We start from the raw sequence: 16,828 nt of genomic DNA, 5'->3' as shown, positions 1-16,828 counted from the left end.
TTCGGAATCCATCGTTATTGCTCTCTCTCTCTCTCTCTCTCTCTCTCTCTCTCTCTCTCTCTCTCTCTCTCTCCTGGCTGATGTGGTAAGAGTGAAGGGGGATCCTGGAAGACTTGGATTTCTCTGCCTGGTGGACTGGCTCCACCACATCTTGCTTACTTCTGGAAAGTTCTCTTTGATTGTTTGTGGTGTCATTACAGTTTCGTGTTGGCATACAATCTTCAGTGTGTGCAATGAACTTGATTCCTTGTTGATTAAATGCTGACAATTTATTTTTACATTAAAACTGTGGTTCCTTTTTTATCGTTATCTCTAGCAATATGAAACTAATCTATAGCTTTTAGCTCAATTTCAGAAGTACATTATGTTTTCCTCATATATGCAAGGCCCTAAGACAGACCTTACGACCCTCAGAGTCATACCTGCAACATGACCTGCAACTAAGACTGATAGATCATTCTTAGCTTCAGGATTTGCTTGCCTCTCCTTTGGTTACATCCACAGCACAGCTCAAGCGCCGGGGGGCATGGCTGTTTGCTGCAGGACAAGGCTTCTCCTTCATTAGCAAGAGATTAGTGAATATGACTGTCAGTTTTTGCAGGGAATTCTATGATATCTGATAAACCATAATTGTGCTACTAAGTGCTCATTGCTTACATGGTAGGTCAGCCCCTGGAGTTCTATTTCCAGACTATCTTCAGCTGAAAAACGTTTCTGCTCAGATGTTTATTAATGCCCTGGGTCTGATTATAGATGATTTTTCAGCCATCTAAGAGGACCAGTCTGTGGTGTAGCTAGTGAGGTTTAAACCTTTCGCTGGAAAGAAGACTCTCAATAGCATATTATGCACCAGGTTCCTGTTTCATTTTTCTGTTTGTATAAACAATACTGTATTAATAGTCATGATTGTCGGACAATATTTGGTGTTACCTTCAACTCATAGTGTTCTTTCCCACAGCAGCTAAAAAAGCTTTTCATCTCCAGCTGCCAGGAAGGAAAAACAAAGGTTTTTGTTCCATTAGGCTGCTTCAGTCTTTCTTTTCTGCTACTGCCTATATCTCTTCTTTCGTGTCATGGCGTCTACAGCATAAAGCTTAACATTGTTGTTAGGTTTTCTACACTTACGAGATGGCATTATAGTACATGGCATCTGTTTCAGATCTTCATCTTGGCTGTTGTTGTTATGCTTTTCCTTTCTTAGTGTCTGAAGCCTGTCAAGATCTTCATCCTTTACAAAGATTACTGGAAGATGCAATTTCATTTTCCACAGGGAACTTCATTTAAAGCTCACTCAGTCCCTTCACCCCAAGAGCCAGTGTGTGAGAGCTGCTCACTTTGAAGGACTTCCACATTCACACTCTGTCACACTGTTATGTTGCCACACATCCCAGTACCAGGAGCCTTCTGTTCCTTGCAGTGTCAAACCATAAATTGGTCTTCATAGCAGTTTTTGTTGTTCTGGTTTCTGTTACTTTAAAAATGTTGTTATATTTGTTATGTATGCTTACTACATTTGTTTTCTGTTGAAGTTTTAATTGATTTTAGTTTCTATACCTTTGCTGTTTTCTGATCTATTTTCTGTTTTCTTCAGTGGTGGGTAGTTTCCCCTCATCTCTTACACAAGTGAAGAGAAAAGCCAGAGTCAGCCCCGGCTTCTTCACTAGAAATCTATAATGAACACAGAAGAACCTTTGTATACTCTCCAGCATAACTCTCTCTCTCTCTCTCTCTCTCTCCTCTCTCTCTCCCTCTCTCTCCTCTCTGCTCTCTCTCCTCCTTTTCTAGGACTCTGCTAATGAGTTTCCTCATGCCTCCATTTTATTCACACATTCCTTGTGCAGTATAGTTTTAAAGATAATGACCAGCTCTTTAAAACAATGACTTATCTTTCCAGGAATGCAGGAGAAACAGGAACAGGTTGAAGGCAAACTTCAAGGTAATTCTTATGTAGTAGTCTGCTGCTTCCAAATGTTCATGTTCTGCTTCATAAACAAACTCCTATTTACATCATGAGTCTCTGATTCATAGAAATGAGGCAAGTTACTGTGAAATGTCAGCCTAGTGTTTTGGGAAGAGAGACTATAATCTCCAAACAATGACTGATCTTTTCAGAAATCCAGGGGAGAAACAGAACACGTCGAAGGCAAAACTTCAAGGTAATTCTTATATATTCTGCATCCAAATGTTTATGTTCTGCTACATAACAAACTCCTATACTACATGAGTCTCTCTGCTTCATAGAATGAGTCAGGGAGTTGCTGTTGAAGTGAGGAGACGAATGATCTCTAAACAATCCTTTCTATTTTATTCCAGAAATGCAGGAGAAACTTCAAAACGTCGAAATTAACCTTCAAGGTGAATTTTTGTTGTCATTTTTTCCGAGTTTGTGTTTTTTTTACTAAAGAGCAAAGTTCTTTACTTAAAGAGTAAAGAAAATAAAATCAAGTTTGTGTCAGCTTCATGCTTCTTAGGCCAAATTTTTTTCTGCAAAGAATTCCTGATAAAATGTCACAGATAAATCCCACTTTGACTGACTCATTATACTCTAATATCTCTATAAGCAACTAATCAGTACCATATATTCCGAGGTGGCAGAACTTACTCCACTGTCACATTTCCATTGAATCCATTGTCCTTTGAAGATGCTGCCATATAAAGGAACTGATTTTTCCTTTCCAGAACTTCACCACGAGATACGGACCACCTGAAAGGTATTTGTGACCCCTTGATGTCTGTGGCTGTCTTTCTGAAAGCTTTGTGTCTGTAGTTTTCAACTCATTTGTAAACTAAGGAAGACACTAGAGTCCTTGCATAAGGTAACGCTGATGATATACTGCTCAATATTCTGAAGTCGTAATGAAAGTCAAACTATATAAGTTATTGTTTATTCTCTTAATTTCTTCATGGGCAGCAACAGACAGTGATTATGTACTCACTTTGCAGAGAGTCCTAGCTGTCTGTCGCTGTCTAAAGAAAACAAGAGAATTAACTATAGCTTATAAAGTTTGATTTTCATAACCAACTTTGGAATATTGAGCAGTATATTATCAGAGTTTCCTTATGCAACTCTAGTTTCTTCCATAGTTACGAATCAGTTGAAACTACAAAACAATGCTTTTAGAAAGACAGCCATAGACGTCGAGGAGTTACAAATACCTTTCAAGAGTTCCATCTCGTGTGAAGTTCTGGAAAGGAAAAATCAGTCTTTCCTTTACATGGGCAGATCATCAAGGAGGACAATGGAAATTCAAATGAAAACTGTGACAGTGGAGTAAGTTCTGCCACTTCGGAATATATGGTATTGATTAAGTGCTCCAGAGATGATGGCAGGATCATGCAAAGCCTTTATACTGAAACTGAAAACACCAAGGTTTAGGAGTAGCTGGACTCTAAAGACTCTGTCATAATACACATTCCACTCACACCCTTTTAAAGGATTTCAGTGCAACATTGAATATACAACAGGGGAGGGTGGGAAAAGCATGACACACATGTGTGTTTATGTGCGTGTGGATGAGTGTGTGCCTGTCCATGCAAGTAAGTGAGAAAGAATGCTCACCATCACTTGTAGAGGGAATTTTAAGTATTGGAAAAAGTGTACAGATTAAGTATGAATTTGATTTGGAGGATTTTTGTTGACATATAGAACGCTCTGACCCTGCAACTTTAGAGACAGATATGACCCTTCCTTCCTTCCTCTCCCATTTCATTCAATGGGAAGGCAGCAATGCCCTTACAATCATAGTAGAAAGATCTGATAGTCTTCATACATAATGGGTCTCAAGTGAGCCTCATGACTGAAGCATCTTCTAAAGGAGATTATTTTTCTCTTCCCTGATATCTGGGTGAAACTGGGTGTAACTGCAAAGAGCTTCTTCTTCTTCTTCTTCCTTTTTTCTTCTTCTTCTTCTCCTTCTTCTTCTTCAGTGTTTGTCACTCACTTGCTGGAGGTTCAATTCTGTTGGTTCTAGAAAGCGGAGAATAGTCAACGTTATGTTGAGTGATACTGATTGATAAGAACAAGGAGGTGGGTCTCTTACAAAGAATTTTGTCATCATATATATATATATATATATATTCTTCATCTCGAGTACGTCCTGCATATTACAGGGATCCATCAGGAAACCAAAGGCTGCCTTGGAAGGGAGGACTTGGAACACTTCAAGAACATATCATCAGCAGGTATGTTTTTCATATGAGAGGGATTTTATACGATTCTTAATTGACTGTTTTTGTAATATTTCCCAATGTCAGTAGTAGAAATGAATGATACTAAGTTTTGTACTAAAGAACTTTGATAAGATAAGACTTAGACATATTACGAGTAAAAGTATGAATAGTATCTAAAGTGCATAACAAGAGTTCCAGGTAAGTGTTCATGGGATGATTTTTCTCTTCCAGGACAACGAGAACTGAAATTTTTACCTTCACCAGGGAATATCTGGAGTCCACATCTTTGTTGGAGACTGGAGGAATAGGTCAGTCATAGTAATGCTCTAGAAAAGATTATATGTGAGTTTTTATATTGAGGAATATATGGATTGTGACCGCTCTCTAACTACAATATCACTTTTCCCACAGATGAGTGCTCAGAGGGAAGCCACAACTGCACTGATCATGAAGTTTGCAACGACAGACTCTTCAAGTATAAATGTTCCTGTTCTACCCGGTTTTGCATGGGATGGTTCGCGCTGTGAAGGTGTGAGAGAGAAACCTCATTGCAGAGTTCTTTTCTTCATCAGTTCTTCTCCTACACTTTGCATAAACCCGAAGTTGACTACCGGAAGAAATTATCACTTTCATCAAGGGACCTTTCTTTCCTCACTGTTCATTTTCGGTCATTTTCCGGCAAAAGAGAAGAATCAATATAATTTCCAATTCCTCTCTTTGTTATTGTAACAGTAATTTTGAACCAGCTTTTTCCCTTCCCTTATAATTCTACATCGCGAGGAATATGGAGGCACTTTTGAGGAATATTTCTAGTCTACCTCTAACAACAACAATCCTGAGTTTTAGGTCGCTCAGATTGCCCTCCTCGATGTCAACAGGGACAAAACTTTGAGACAGCAGCGTCCTTTCTTTTGTATGTCCCGTTTTCATACTTCTGTCCTCGCTCCATAATAACCACAAAAAGCAAGAATGGAGGCTTCCAATTGTTGAGCCCTGCACATTGTATCAGTCTCTTGTGGGTCTTCCTCCCTCCCAAGTTCACTCTTGTCCACCTGATGACCTTCCAGAAGGAAATGGAAACTCTTCCTGTAACAGGATCAGATGGATGAATTCCAAGTCACTATTTCAACAGCCTTTTCTGTTTCAAAGAACATTAAATTTGTTCTTCTTTGATATACAAATCATATCTGATATCATGATGAAGTTTTGGTTTTTTGTTAGCTATTTGTCACACATGTCTTGAAGGTTTAATTGCTTTTATCTATCAGATTCTTAATTCCAAGTCCCTAGACATGCATAAAAAAAATCCAGACCCTCTTTGTCTCCTGAAATGACTTTACCTGCCCTCCCTCAGAACAAAAGAAAGGGACATTCCGCAAGGCCTCTTTTCTCAAAACTCTTCATTGACTCCCGAACAGACGTGGACGAGTGCAGCGCCCAAGGGAAGGCTGAGTGCAGTGCCCAGGCGACCTGTAGGAACTCCGTTGGGAGTTACAGCTGCTCCTGCAACCCGCCTTTCGAAGGAGATGGACGAACCTGCGGTAAGGGAAGATGAACCTTTGTCTCTCTGAGCCTTTTTCCTTCAGAGTAAATATCTGCGAACAAAGTCAGCGGAAAAGAGCTGAATTGCTTCAGTTCCCTTTGTTATATCATCATCCTCTTTCTTATCTCTTATATAAATCAGTTCATGAAAGATCGACGTTGATGTCATTCGGGGCCATTTTGGCTCTTATGGAATCCTTCTCATTCCTACAACCTCCTCCTCCTCCTCTCCTTCCAGAGTTCTCGTGCGAAAGCCCGGCCAAAGTCGTCGAGGGTCTGGGATGCGTGAAGCATGTGAAGGAAATGAAGACTTTCCAGGAGATGAACGCCACCTGCCACGAGGCAGGGTGGCGCCTCCTCCAAGACTCCACAGATAGTGGTTTACAGGAAGTTCGTCTGGCTCTGCTTGGTCATGGTAAGTAACTTCCTGACATACATCTAATAATAGTACTTATCAACAGAAGAGAGAGAGAGAGAGATGAGAGAGAGAGAGAGAGAGAGGGGGGAGGGGGAGGGGGGGGCGGTGGTGGAATTATTTAATATCATGTTATACCACAGACAAACATACATTTAAGTACATACAGACATACATACACACAAATAGTTATTAATTAGCATTTATCCAAGAAAAATAATTATAATAATTATAATAACGATTTTGAATAATACAGATATATAGAAATTCAAAGTCGTCATTAATCAGAAATCATTATCCAAGAAAGAAATCTATTCGCATGATATTCCTTGAAAAACGAAATACTCATTACAAATATATTACATATTTCCGACATCTATCATTTGCCATCATTGTCCTGATTATTTTGATTCACTGACTCATTTTTCTTGATTCTGATGATTGTTTTCTTGATTTCTTGACTTTCAAAGGAGGATGGTTAGGAGTGTTAATGACGGGAAATGGCTGGAGAGCGGACTTCCTGTACCAGAGGAGCTTTGGTTGGGAGGCTCCCGGGGATCTGCAGACCCTTCCAGGAGGCGTTGTGGCATCACTGACTGGGAGACTTCTTCTTCTCCGTTCAAAGTGGGTCAACAGGATTGTTCAGATAAGCAATGGGGCATCTGCCAATTTGTAATCACACAGAAATAGTCAACATTAGGTTGATCTTCTGTGTGAGGAGGAGGAGGCAGAGTAATTACCCTGAATAATCCTTCTTTGCCGAAAACTAGTTTGTGATGATTTCCCTTCTCGTGAATATTATAGTCTGTAGGAGGCGAAGGAGGACTCTTTCTCTCTTCCTTATTCTCAGATAATGTTATTGTTTTGCTGAGGATGAGAATTGTATTGTTACTAGAGGAATAATATATGCTACTATATTCATTGCTGCTCTTCTTCTATGTAAACCTCTGAGGATATAGTACATGTAATACTTTGTGCTTTGCAAAGGTTAAAAGCTTCAATGAGAAATCTATGAAGTATTAATATTATTCTCTTTCGGATTATTATGGAAACTGTTTGACATGAAACAGAATTGTTATAATTCTCTTCATGTGACATTTCAAACATATACTTTGCATGTTCATTCAGCACTTGTTCTTTTATTGGAACCTTTTTCATATCTTTTTATTTTTTTTGTAATGAAGGAAAGGAACGTGAAGTCAAGGGATAATCAGAAATGCACAAAATGTAGAAACTAGAGAAGCTTTGAATAAAAATGTGTAAGAAAGAAAAGAAACAAATCTGACGAAAGGAAAAGGGTCGGAAATAAAAAGAAATAATCATAAGAAAATCTAGACTGACATTGGTCAAGCTCAAGCGAGTCGAATGAAATATAAGGCGAAGGCCAATATTTCAACACTTATGAAATAAAAAATAACAATGATGCATTGTTGACAATCTTTTATATTTTATCAAGAATAAAACTGTATATTTTGACAATACTTTCTTTGATATCACTATATATATATATATATATATATATATATATATATATATATAATATATATATATATATATATATATATATATGTATATATATATATATATATATATATATATATAATATATATATATATATATATATATATATATATATTCATTGAATAGAATGGCTTTCTCACTGTCAACCAGCTTTTTTTGAAATTGCTTCATATTTTCTAATTATTTTCTTTACTTCATTGTTCAGGTTACTAATGGACACATAATGGGGTTCTTGCCATTTACTCCCTCCAGTATTTTTTACTGGAGTGGGGGAAATAGAGGGGGAAGACCCCATTATGTGTCCATTAGTAACCTGAACAATGAAGTAAAGAAATTAATTAGAAAAATATGAAGCAATTTCAAAAAGCTGGTTGACAGTGAGAAAGCCATTCTATTCAATGAATGTTGTATCCGTGAAAACAAATTGTTGCCCTAGAATAATATATATATATATATATATATATATTATATATATCTATATATATATATATATATATATATATATATATACATATATGTATATATATATATCTATATATATATATATATATATATATATAGATATATATATGTATGTGTGTGTAATATATATATATATATATATATATATAATATATATATATATATAATATATATATATATATATATATATATTATATATATATACATATATATATATACATAATATATATAATATATATATATATATATATATATATATATATATATATGTATATATTATATATATATATGTATTTATATATATATAATATATATATATAGATATATATATATATATACATATACATATATAATATATATATATATATATATATATATATATATATATATATATATCTCAAAAATCACCATAACGTAACTGGACTTTGATTACTTGAAGATATTATAGATAATTTATATATATATATATAATATATTATAATATATAATAGAATAGATGATATAATATAGATATATATATATATATATATGTATATAATGTAATGAAATTAAAGATACCTAGATATAGTTAATAGGTATCCTTATCGTATTAGTATTGTGCACTTATAGAGTAGACAGGGGATCATATAGTCAGTAATAAATACTTATCTTTATTGTAACTCACTCCTCCTATTTTCTAATCTATATGCAAGTATATATATATAATAATGACAATTTATCTCTATATATATTATATATATAATATATATATATATATATATATATATAATAATATATATATGATAATATATAATATTAATAATAAGATTTATATAAGATCATATATCTATATATATATGCAATATAATTCTTATCTCTATCCTTTCTCTAACTGAGATATAACATGATCTATATTATGATGGTCTTATTCTATTGTCATTACATTGTCTACTACCCTCTTACTTCGTACTGACTATTACTATATATATTATTTACTATAATATATATATATATTATAGATATAATACTATAATGTATATTAATCTATATAAATATATACTATATTATATAATATACTATATTATATAATATATATCTAATCTATATTATCTATATATATCTATGTATATATATATATAGATATAATATATATATATATACTATATATATATATATATATATCGTAGTACATATATAGATATATATATAGATAGATATATGAATATATATAATCTACGTCCATTATCTATACCTATCCATATCTCTCTCTCTATATCTATAGTCTACTCTCTCTGAATTAATATATATTATATATCGATCTATATCTCAATCTCTATATAGTATATCTATATTTATATAGATCATGTATATATATATCTTACTATCACTCTATAATCTAGTCTATATTTCTATCTATCTCCTATATACAGAACATCCATAGATATATCTCTCTATCCCTATATCTCTCTATCTCATTATTCGATATCCTATCTATGCTATCATCTATTATTTATGTATCTATATATATATATATATATCCTATATATCTACTAGTATATATATATATATAATATATATATAGTGATATCAAAAGAATGTATTGTCAAAATATACAGTTTTATTCATGAACATTGTCCGGCATAAAAGGCCAACTAATCGTAAGGAACCCATTAACTATTAGGTCTTTATTCTTTATTCAGATATAAAGAAAAAACTGAGCCCTCTTCTGACTTCCAATTCGGTTTATTTATTTTCGTGTCCCAAATGTAGTTTGGGAAATTATGTCTGGGCCTCCACATAGAACATGTGTCGGTTGTCTTTACCAGAATTCTCGAACATTCGAGAACATTAAAAAAAACATGCAAGTTTAATATAGAATACAAAACTTCAAAATCATTACACAGGCTTCTTCTCCTCGAGAGCTTGCTGTATTCGAATCACTTTCCATAAAAACAATAGTTCCAAAATTCAACAACCAAAGTACCACTACCCCTCTTTACCTGGCATAACTATTATTACTTATTGGAACCTTTCCTTCTGGTCCACGGTCGTCTTCTTCCCTTCACTTAAGATGGTAATTTTCTTAGCATTGTAGTAGGTTTTATGTGAATTTTGAATGAATGTTGGTTATTAGGATGAGTCTTTCTAATATGTTTTATGTATATCAATCCTTTTTGTTTTACAGATGTGATGATGGGCTGGACCCCGAAACGTCGCTTAATAAAGCCTTTTTAAATTACTGAAGACGTCTCCCTTGCTTCCTTGAGAGTATGAGAGTATATATATATATATATATATATATATATATATATATATATATATATATAATATATATATATATATATATATATATATATATACATATATATCTTACCCCCCCTTTTATTAAAGCTACACAAATTGGAAACCTTACTTGTTGTCAATGGTGCCCTCTGTCTGCAACCATGTCGTTAGGCTATTAAGATCTCGTAAGTATAAAAATATACTATTTATTACCCAAAGCAGTTGAATATAAAATAGAACAAAAATGATTAACAAGTCATAAGTGACAAGAAACCCAAATCTGCCCATAAAGAAATCTAGTAATTAACATTCTACCCTCCTGACTAAGAATTCACTTTTTTTTTTCCCAGACCCAAAATGTCAATAAGTTCATTTATATTAGTCAGGTTAGAGATTCCCGTCTCTAGTACCATGAAATAGAAACCCATCTGTAATAAAGATAATAATGGATAAGAGATACACTTCACACATCACTCTTTTCAAAGTATTTACGTAAAAGAAAGTATTTCACACTTCTCTCTCTCTTTTCCAAGGTAACGGTTTTCTAAGTCTTACAAAATATGTGTCATACCTTTGCGATGGGGTTCTCCTCCCGTCAGGACACCTGACGTGTACCAACTGACCTCTTTGATCTCACAAAAGGAATGTGGCTTTCGCAAGTGCCTTGGTCTATTAGGCCTGTAACATCCGTACAATTCGAATGTACATAATGACAAGACGAGCGATCTCTCGGTTAGAACGCTTACGTATCCAAATTCCTTCCCTCAAGTAAGCTGCCCTTACAGCCTGTCTCCAAGCAAGACATGATATGTGATTTCACTAACATTACACACTTGTAAGATGGCTCGGCCACCTATGTCCTCTGTGCAACCCTGTCGCACACCATATCAGCAACTAATGCACAATGTATCAATTTACCACATGACTTAGGGCTACCCCCGTTGCTGGAGCCCTTGTGCTTCGTCGAATGCACAAAAGTTTAAGAACTCCTAGCTAACAAATTGTGATCAGTATAGCACCTAACATGATCATTAATATTGGTATAGTGTAACGGTCACTAATGAAAGGCTCATCCTCATCACTAAGATAAGCGAACTCGCAAATAGTTGTAGACGCAGGTTGAGTGCGTAAACCAACTCGAAACAACTTGGCACGCACCATTATTCAGCATCTGCGACCCTCGTGAGTGTATCCAGCACCACTCATCGCGAAACTGTAGATTCGACGTTTTCTACTGAAGGGAACGTGGACACCACCCTGTTGTCAAGGGGAAATATCCCGTGACTTCCAGCAAGTGCTACTCGCACCCGCCCTCATCGAAGATTGTAGACTCCTGATTTATCCCAGAATGTATCCTGAGACGGTATATCGAAGACATCTCATTTCCTTTGCAAAAGGGCAAGGGTCCATAGAAAGTGCCAATTTCGTTGTGCAAGACTTGACTCGACCTCTGGAGTACTGTAAAATGAAGTTGTTTCCATCGCCACCATCACATAGAGTTAGGAATCCTCTAAAGTCATTGTGTGTCCGTATTTAAAAAAAGGTCTACATGGTCATAAAATAACTAAAGTCTTGCCTTACCCCACAAATCCGTCATTAACTAATATACTCAATCTACTAGTCAAATATTAAAAATTCCTCGCTAAACAAAATATAATCTTTATCCACTGAATCCTCACAAATAACCCATATCTGACAAACACGCTATCAAAAGAGAACCCATAAAGTCTAACAGCAAAAAAAACCCTTTATGGTTTATATAATTAGCCTCCTAAAATATGCCAAACACCCCTTCTATCTGATTCAACCATCGAAACAAATTATATCTCTATCTAAAATAAAAATGCTAGGGCTTCTACTTAACCACCATTACAACATCTCTCATAAGAAAAGAAAAAAAGAGAAAAAATGAAAAAAAATAAGATAATAACAATAATAAGTGAGCTTTCCCCCATTACACGGCGCACATAAGAGAAAAAAGAAACATATATAATACAATATTTTTCCCAAAACGGAATGTGTACTGTTACAGAATTGCTACCGCAGTAATCCCATCGACCAGAAACGACCGGAAAGAATCCCCTTACATGATACATATCCATGGAATGCCATAAGAGAAAAACGAAACACATATCCATGGAATCCCATAAGAGAAAAAGAAACATATATAATTCAATATCTTTCCCAAAACGGAATGTGTACTGCTGTACAGAATTTGCTACCTACCGCAGTACTCCCATCGACCAGAAACGACCGGAAAAGAATCCCCTTACATGATACATATCCATGGAATGCCATAATCAATATCTATGAGAATAGTGCAAATCTCTGAGTAATCCAATTTCAAAGGGAAAATTTTGCAAAACTGGATTCATAACAGCAACATTAGCAAAAAAATCCACCTGTGAACACCTCAGGTGCTTCGAACTGCAGCATAGTCAGACTCGCAACTTCAGAAACTCATGATTCTCAAAAAATGTTCTATACTGAAACTATATCAACACATTCCACAAAACTATCTCCAGGATATGACCAAAGTGCTCCAAAATTATCTTGAAGACATAATTCTCTCAAACAATACTGCCCAATTATATAAAAAGTTATCACCTATTTGGGATAAAAAAAAACTACGTTTAACTCACAATTACATAATTATATACCACCAAAAAAAAAAGTCACCCCCAAGGATTAATGCCATCTCCTTATATATATATATATATATATATATATATATATATATATATATATATATATATATATATATATATATATATATATATATATATATATATATATATATATAATATATATATATAATATATATATATATATATATATATATATATATATATCATATATATATTATATATATATATATCTATATATATATAAATCACCATCTTAATAATAACACCACTCCAGTGATAGAAATATTTCCTCCATTTAATTAATGACGCCACACAAAAAAAAAATCATCCCCCCTCCAAAAAACTTGTCCTTTAAATCATAAGTCCCCACGACATTACCCGAATTATATAAACCCCAATGTCCATCTATTAGGCTCGTGAAACCCCAAAAATATAGCCCCAAATATCATACACAGGAATAATCACATGTATATTATCCCGTTTCTCATCGAAGACAAACATTTGCTATATTGCAACCACTTTCCACGTAAAATACTAACCCCAAATCTTACGCCAAAACGTTGCAGATTGCGCATAATAAGAAATAAAAGAGAGAAAAATAAACCGTGAAAGCATTCCACCACTATTGAAAAAACCAGACAGCAAGAAAAAAAAAAAGAAAAAAAATGCAATTGCGCGACAATATATTAATCACCACAACCAATTCTTTTCAATTTCGAGATATGTGTTACCTCGACCGACCGTTTTTTTTTTTTTTCCTCTAAGACTACAAATCTGTTTTCAATTTTCTCATCAATAACTTTAAAAGGACCTTCAAACTTCGGGCCTAATTTGTAATTTAGTTCAATTCTCAAGTTAAGTTTTAAAAATACCTTGTCTCCGACATTGATCTTGGGATCAGATGTTTTACTATTACTCTTCCATACCATACCTCTGGTTGTGGATTCGAGATTACGGCTGAGACAAGCATGTCTCTCTCGCTGTGGATACCAATGCCTCGACCGTATCCTCCCCATGATGAGGCATAGTTAGCAAATAAAATGTGCCTCGTGCTGGACAACCAAACAAAGCTTCAAATAGGACATTTTAATGGAATCACTAACCATAGTGTTAATACTATGTCTAACAACATTAACATATCTGTCCCAATTCTTATCATTACCACCTACAGTTTTCCTGAGAGCCTCGAGCACTTTCCTGTTTGCTCGCTCGCACAACCCATTAGCCTCGGGTCTGTATAGAATAATTGTTACTTTCTGTATCCCCATGAATTCAGCTAAACATTCCAAGGTTTTGTTCACAAATTCCCTCCCATTGTCGGTTAAATAGAACTCGGGTGAGCCATATCTGCAAATGATACCATTGAAAAACGCTATGGCTACTTCTTCAGCCGTTTTATGCTTAAGTGGGATATCCATATGTATTCTCTGAAAAGGTCTACTCGGTATAGAATATGATCCTAATTTGCATGAAGTTGTCCTTGCAGGCTTACATGCGTTGCACACCGTACAATTCCTTACGAAATTTTCCACATCTTTCCCCATGTTTTTCCAAATGTATTTTGCACGAAACCCTCATCATACGTTTTTTTTCTATTCCCAAGTGTGACTACCGAACCTGTATGAACTATATCTAAAACCACTGGAATTAGGACCTTCGGAATTATGATCTGTGTCGTATCTCCTTTACTTTCACTGGTTCTCAACTTATATTTAATTTTCCTAACCAATAGATTACCTTCTAACTCCAAACCCAAAAAAGGCCACTTATAACGTTTTCCTGACTAATTCCCCTCTAAGAAACGCTTTTTTCATCTGCTAAAATTTCGTCTTCATCTTGCCTTTGCTCTATGAGAGGTATATCCCATTGCATGGCCTCGCTAGTGACTTGCGCGACTTGGAAACCTTCTGTGTCGTGAAAACTCCTGCTGAGAGCATCAGCAACACGTTAAATTTGCCCTCTATATATTTGAGCTTTGCATCAAAATCTCTGATAGTTAAAAACCATCGAGCTCTTTTAGGAGACAAATCAGGTTTATTAAAAAGATCTAGTAATGGCTTGTGGTCTGTAAGAACTTCTACTTTATTCTCCATCAGTAACATTTTAAAATGAACTAAGCTCGACACTATTGCAAAGGCTTCTTATCTATGGTGGCCATGGACTTCTCGTTGCTGCCCTTGTCCTGAACTTCCTGCTATAAAAAGCTATAGGATGAACCCATTTCCCATCAAACTTTTGCATAAGGCAAGCACCTATACTTCCTGGCTTGCATCAGTCACTAATGTAAAAGGTTCGCTAAAATCTGGAAAACTTCAAAACAGGGGGATTCATTAGCGCGCCCTTGAGCTTTTGAAAACTCTCTCCGCCTAGGTTAATTCCATTGAAATTGAACGTCTTCCCGCAATACATCAGTTAGGGGAGCTGCTATATTAGAGAACCCTTTCACAAACCTCCTGAAGAAACCGGCGATACCAGGAATGATTAATCTCTTTCTTTGATCTGGGGGTGCGAAAATTCGCTATTGCTTTGACTTTATCGTCATTTACTCTAACCCCTTCCTTAGATATGACGTGCCTAGATATGCGATCTGCTTTTTTCAAGAACGAGCACTTGGCTAGCTTAATTTTTTAACCCCAGCTAATCTAAGCCTCCTAAATACTTCTGTAAGAACTTCCATTTGTTGCGCGATCGTGTCCGTTGAGACCAGGATGTCATCCATATACACAAAAGCATTTTTGCTCAATAACCCGTGCAAAACTGTGTTCACCAACCTGGTAAAAGTCATCGGACTTGCCCGATAAACCGAAAGGCATTCGTGCAAATTCATAGTGTCCCTTGGGCACTGAAAAGGCGGTATATTCCTTGCTACTCTCACTAAGAGGGACCTTGTAAGAAACCCTGCGCCAAATCAATTGAGCTATAAATGTTATGTCCCAGAATTTCAACAAAAAAATCTGGTATGCACGCAACTGGGTAGTGGTCAGGGATTGTCTTTTCATTTAAACGTCTAAAATCGACGCATACACGGACAGAACCGTCTTTCTTAGGCACCGCTAACAAGGGAAAGTTGTAAGGAGACACGCTAGGTCTAATGATTCCTTCTTCTTCCCATCTATTAGCCTCTCTCTCTACCTGTTTTCTGATTTGAAAGGTATGCAAATGCAGGAATATAAATAGGTTTTGTGCCACTCTTCAAATTTACCTTATGCTCTAACACATTAGTCAACCCCAATTTATCACCTTGTAATGCTACCGTATCCCCAAATTCTGCCAAGAACCCACTTATCGCTTCAATGTGTTCGCTATAATCCACATTAGCTAAATGTTCTCTAAATATTCGTTTCCTTGATTGCATTTCTGCCTCCGAAAACTCAGGTTTCCCCTCTACACGTAACCACTATCACAACTCCAATCTTGGAAATCCAATTATATATGTATTCTTCTGGTATCTCTTAACTGTATCATTACAGTTTAGGTAATTCTAACCAAGTAAAACCATCCTTGGATACACTGTTCACACAGCTGCCGTGCTAACAACCCCGCCCTCTAAGCTTTTCGCTATTTTCAATCAACACACATCTGTGGGTTTTTCTCATTTCCTTCAATTTAACTTTTACCATAGTCTTCGAGCCAGGTAGTAACATAATATCTTCGGATAAACACTTCTATATTTGTGGTAGTACCTCCCCTTTCCACAGCCCCATACACATTACCCACCTCAGTATCATCCCCAGCATTGTTAGTATCAGAAATAACATCAATATTAGTATCAACATCACCATCCAAAGTATCATCACCAAAACCACTG

General features: G+C 35.4%; 1 protein-coding gene across 1 annotated transcript; it reads left to right on the top strand.

Annotated features, from left to right (window-relative positions):
- The first annotated feature begins 2,307 nt into the window (after positions 1-2,307).
- Positions 2,308-7,162, top strand: LOC135198426 (nidogen-2-like). The gene is made up of 7 exons (XM_064225957.1): positions 2,308-2,355; positions 4,111-4,182; positions 4,402-4,478; positions 4,582-4,699; positions 5,589-5,711; positions 5,951-6,127; positions 6,598-7,162. The coding sequence occupies exons 4-7, from the start codon at positions 4,582-4,584 to the stop codon at positions 6,801-6,803; spliced, it is 624 nt and encodes a 207-aa protein (XP_064082027.1). The 5' UTR covers positions 2,308-2,355; positions 4,111-4,182; positions 4,402-4,478; the 3' UTR covers positions 6,804-7,162.
- Positions 7,163-16,828: the final 9,666 nt, after the last annotated feature.

The sequence above is a fragment of the Macrobrachium nipponense genome, chromosome 22 (assembly GCF_015104395.2).
Source record: "Macrobrachium nipponense isolate FS-2020 chromosome 22, ASM1510439v2, whole genome shotgun sequence".
In the NCBI taxonomy this organism is placed as follows: domain Eukaryota; kingdom Metazoa; phylum Arthropoda; class Malacostraca; order Decapoda; family Palaemonidae; genus Macrobrachium; species Macrobrachium nipponense.
This window is presented reverse-complemented; position numbering and strand designations above follow the sequence as displayed.